Source organism: Gymnoscopelus braueri (genome assembly GCF_963280865.1).
Source record: "Gymnoscopelus braueri genome assembly, chromosome: 12".
Lineage (NCBI taxonomy): Eukaryota > Metazoa > Chordata > Actinopteri > Myctophiformes > Myctophidae > Gymnoscopelus > Gymnoscopelus braueri.
Window position 1 is genome coordinate 26,251,840 of NC_137614.1, and position 5,602 is coordinate 26,257,441.

General features: G+C 42.6%; 1 protein-coding gene across 1 annotated transcript; it reads right to left on the bottom strand.

Moving 5' to 3' along the window:
• Nucleotides 1-649: 649 nt before the first annotated feature.
• cbln4 (cerebellin 4 precursor) lies at nt 650-5,602 on the bottom strand (the record flags this gene model as incomplete). The annotated part of the gene is made up of 3 exons (XM_080444713.1): nt 650-847; nt 3,052-3,168; nt 5,327-5,602. 3 exons carry the CDS (start codon nt 5,600-5,602, stop codon nt 650-652), a joined length of 591 nt encoding a protein of 196 aa, XP_080300839.1.

The following is a 5,602-nucleotide window of genomic DNA, read 5'->3' on the forward strand; positions in this document are numbered from 1 at the left end:
CTGGTAACGTGCCTAAAAAGTCGGGCCATTTCAGTTGGAGATGAGATTCCTAGATGCCTAGAGTGCAGGCCAAAGAGTACACTGACTGGTATAGAAGCCCTTAAACCGGTCTAAGGTATAGTAATGACATAGTTTAAGGTTGAAAATGAGCAGCAGTTCCCTTTAAACCAACTCTGCAACACTGCAATTAATAACTTACTGAAATGACACTCCCCACACCTGTTTAGCGATGTGTGTATATTTGGTTGATGAAATGTTACACAAGTGACAAGACAATACATGTGCCAAAAGGACAAATGGACTAGAACACAACCGTTTCAGTAAAATAAACAAACAAACAAAAACCATCAATGTGCTAAATATATTCTCAGAATGCTTTTTGAAAAATACTTTTGGGATATTTTTTTATGTTACTCTTCAGAGATGGTAGAGTGACAATGAAATTGCATTTTCTTAATTTTTCATCTGAGAAGGTACTCAACACTTCTGGAGAATGTGAACACTTTCCAAGTGTCTGTTTTCTTGTCTCTGTACACATGGATACCACCCCCACTCATTTGGCAATGATGCACCAATGTTTTGATAATACAGTGAACAACACATGGTTGAAAAGTCATTAAGCACATCATATCGTCTGTCTGTTTGTTTTTTACAGAGGAAAAACAAGAAAGCCGGAAAAAGTAGAGTATTGCCATCCACCAACCAGGTTGCCTTTCTCCAGTTTAAGGTAGACTTTGTCGTCTTTCTCTAGAAAGAGCAGTACTCCATTGGTGGCAGCCTCACGAGTGACGTCTTTGTCACCCGCGAAGGCAGAGATGACCGGTTTCCCATTCAACATCAAGTTCACCTGCAGGACAATGCAACAGAGACAACCATTGAAATGTAGCACTGATCTGATCTGATCCTCACCAACATGCTAATTATTAGCAAGTTGGTAATAATGACTCACCAACATGCTAATTATTAGCATGGCCAGGGCCCACTGGTTGGCTGTGATGATATTGCAAGTGGGCCCCCAAATAATTGGCAAAACACAAAGATTGAATTGATAAAATAACATTAATATAAAACATAGCGTAAAAACAAATCATCATGGTATGCTCTGAAAATGTATGTGGGCCACCAACGCTTTTCAGATTTTCAAGAGGGCCCTGATCCAGAAAAGGTTGGGAACCACTGTTCTAATATCCACTCTTTTGTACACCCTTCATACGGCCATTCATTCTAATATTGCAAAAATGTGGGTTACAGTAAAAAGGTAAAGTGGGTTCTACTGTAAGATACTCAAGGCACAGTAGCCCTGGTGCTGATCTGGTGCTGAAAAACATGAGTGGTCTGAGTCAGTGGTTCTCAACCTTTTTCATGTCAAGGACCCCCAAATTCACGTATTAAATGTATTTGAATCTCAAGATATTTTGAGCCAGGGACCCCTATACAAAAATGTTTCACATTCTTTTCTAGACTTTTTTGAAAATAGCCGATCCACAAGCTCACAACTTATAGATCGGCTATTTTCAAATATCCGATGTAGGCTTATATACCTATGGTTAAAGTGGTTAAACTAATGTTTTACTAATTTTGCTCATGACCCCCTGGAACTCCCTCAAGGACCTCTGGGGGTCCCCGGACGCCACTTTGAGAACCACTGATCTGAGTAAGGATGTCGATGGTCAAGAAACCTTCCTGACTACTGTTCATCAACAAGCATCTAAAGTTCAGTCAGACAACTCTCTCTGATTGTATAACAAATTGAAGAGCTAAGCACAAAGCAGAAGCAGCAGCAGCACAGCAGAGCAACAAGATAGCAGAGCAGCAAGGCAAAACAGCAGAAAGCAGAATCTTATCTTATCCTACACTTATAATTACAGAAGCATCCTTTATTTATCCGTTCGCCTCGTCACGACAAACCAATTGTAGTGCAATTTGGGACATTGCCTATGCTAGCTTTCATGCTTTAAAGCAGTGGTAACTGCAAAAATGCAAATACAAAAATGTCCTAATATTTCGGCATTTCTGTGAGCCCGCCCCGCGCCCCTCCTCCCCCAATGTGCAGTACTGAGAGCCCTGACGTCACAACATTTGGAGCGACGCCCACTGCACTCTGGTTGGTTGGGGAAATGAAAGGTTGACTCCCACTTCCTATGCCCGGAACGTCAACAGGCTGTTCCAGGCTCTTATTTTTTTAGCAAAACTCGAAGGAAAATAAAAGCCTGGAGATCGAGGCTATCCATGGTGCTGAACACACCTGAAATCAGCTATCCATGGTGCTGAAGACACCTGAGCTATCCATGGTGCTGAACACACCTGAAATCAGCTATCCATGGTGCTGAACACACCCGAAATCAGCTATCCATGGTGCTGTAGACACCTGAGCTATCCATGGTGCTGAACACACCTGAGCTATCCATGGTGCTGAAGATACCCTGAGCTATCCATGGTGCTGAACACACCTGAGCTATCCATGGTGCTGAACACACCTGAGCTATCCATGGTGCTGAACCAGGTGGCAGGCAATCGCCGCTGGAAATGAGGCCAATGCGGAAGTACTGAAAATGCTGTAGTTCTCATTAATGGCCTAGAAGGTGTCACTATTTCCCCTCCTGCTAGTCAGGTGAAGTGAGCATGTGACCTGAACCTGATCAGGAGTTGGCACTGCCTTGAGCTGTCTGCCTGAACTAGCTCTGTACGCTTCTCATCATTTCACATGAAAGTAAAGAGCCGTAGCCTGACTTTCCAAAGACACCAAACATCTTCGCTGAGTGTGTTTTAGGTTTCCAGAAAGGTAGCTGTGTGTGTGTGTGTGTGTGTGTGTGTGTGTGTGTGTGTGTGTGTGTGTGTGTGTGTGTGTGTGTGTGTGTGTGTGTGTGTGTGTGTGTGTGTGTGTGTGTGTGTGTGCGCATGCACGTGTGCGTGTGCGTGTGCATGTGTGTGTGTGTGTGTGTGTGTGTGTGTGTGTGTGTGTGTGTGTGTGTGTGTGTGTGTGTGTGTGTGTGTGTGTGTGTGTGTGTGTGTGTGTGTTCGCATACACATTGAAATAAACAAAGAGCATACCTGTATAGTTTGGCTCTGATACACTTTGATAACGTGAAAGTTGAAACTGTAGACTCCTTTTCTGGGTGACAAAAACACTGATTCAAATGTGAAGTAGTTTCCTATATTCACCAGCACCTATAGGACAGAAAAAGACAATTATATAGCCAATCTACAAGCTCACAACCTGTCGCAGAACGATGTGTTGTGAGCTTGTAAATCTGCTATTTTCAGTAAATGTTTGCCCCAATAGGGGCATTGTCTCTGTGCAGTCCCATAATCCACTCACTCACACCACTGTATCGTTCCACTGAGCATCTGTGCTCCACAGTGTGTCTCTGAATCCTCCCATGCTGAAACTGGGCAGCCCTTTTCACCACTTAAAGGGATTATGACATGTCACCCAAGTCTAGATTTAGTAAACTGGACCTTAGTTGACTCTGTACTTGGAACATTTTTTTCTTTCTGCACCAAATCTCTTCACCAAAAATAGTCAATCTACAAGCTCACAACGAGATGTCAAATTAGAACACAGGATATCTCATGATCTAACAGACATATTGCAGAATGAACAACCCCACTGATATCGGAGACCCATGGTGTTACCCCTAGTGCCACCCTTACAGCCAAAATGTCCATTTGTTTTCATTTATAATTATTATCTTTTCTATTATAGTAATTTATTATATTTCACACACACACACACACACACACACACACACACACACACACACACACACACACACACACACACACACACACACACACACACACACACACACACACACACACACACAAAAACAATTATCTGGAACTAATAATTCATTATAATAAAAATGTTACTAAAACAGGCAACTGATTCATTTCAATTCAACAAAATAGAAAATCCCATGACAAAACCATATTTAAAGGTAATTTATCTTCCTTTTCCAATAGCAAAAGGTATTTTGTTGATGTAAATGAGATGAGCCATCATATGTTCCTAGAATTTAAATTATAAGAATTTAATTTGTGGCAAAATATGTTAGATAGACTTATGCCATGTTCTAATCTAGGGAGAATGCTGGCTGCTCTATTGCCTGCTCAGAACAAGTAGGCCTACGGTAGCTTGCTTTTAATCTGCTGGTTAATTGATGCAGTACACACTGTTGATTATGTGACCCACATTAACATGCCAGTCCCACACATCATCAAAGCATAAACTTTACCTTTGTCTACCAGAAGTGATGTAGAAATTAACATTCAGTCTAGCGAAGTAGGTGATACAGTTGTGTGCTTGATGGAGGTAAGAGATAGCAAATCCTCTTCAGTTTTCATTGATATTGTTCAAATCCTTTTCACTCTCCATATGTCTGATAATATATTGTGTCCTAGAGTGTGTCTGCCTCTGTGTCTGTGTCTCTGTGTGTGTGTGTGTGTGTGTGTGAGAGAGAGTGTGTGTGTGCACGCGCGTGTGCACATGCATGCGTGGGTGTGTGCATGCATGCGTGCTTGCCTGCGTGCGTGCGTGCGCGTGCTAAGTGTGTGTGTATCCATGCAAAATAAATGTATGAGCAATGTGAGTGTGAGTGCAAGGCTCCGTAATATGCTGCATGTCTTCAGAGATGTTCACTTCTGAATCTTGTCATTGCTTCCTGCATTAATACAACATAATGCATAATAGGCGCTAACTCTCTGATGGAGACTATAGGGATCAGCGTCTAAAAGGCGTTATCACAGCTGGAAAATGAACGGTCTTCTATGGTTCTCAACCTTTTCAGGCCGTGACACCCCAAAATAATCATAATTGAACTGGGGGGAGTCGGAACCCCCCACCCTGACAAGCACTTCACAGATATTGTGCAAATAGCTGATCAACAAGCTTGTAGATCAGCTATTTTCAAAATATCTGCCTCTTTCTTACATTATTTGACAATTTGGCCAATGTTTTATAGTAGGCTACAGTTTGCTGATTACTTTTGATGCAGTAATGGTATTTTTTTCCTTCTTTTTTTGGCATTAAAAAGCTTAAAAGTCTTTAAATGGTCACTTCACTATCATCTGGGGACCCCCCCCCAAAAAAATAAATAATAAATAAAAAAAGAAATCATGTGGGGTCCCCCTGGGGGTCCCGACCCACAGGTTGAGAACCACTGGTTCTATATGACCACAAATAGTTAGTAAGTTAGTAGAATGGTGAAACAGACACAACTTCATTTCCAAATGCATGTTAAACATAGGCTTTAACGTGGACATTTCCTGTCAAACATCGTTGCTCTCACGTAACTTTTTTTTTTTTTGAATGATCTCATCTTACTTGGTCGAAGTAAATAATCCTGGTTTTGTTGCTCATCTCCGACGGCTCATGGTTGTTGCTCCTGACGGCAGAGAAAGCCACCTTGGCGCTGGCGGCGCGCACCGAGATGCCGAGCGGAGAGGAGGACGAGCTCCTCCAGTCCGCGGTGGTCGGGTTGGAGTCGCAGACCACCAGACATTTCCCCTCCAGGACGATAGGCTCCCCCGTGTCATTCTGTGCTCTCACCACCTCGCCGATCACAGTCCAGCTGAGCATCAATAGGAGGGAGTTCATCAT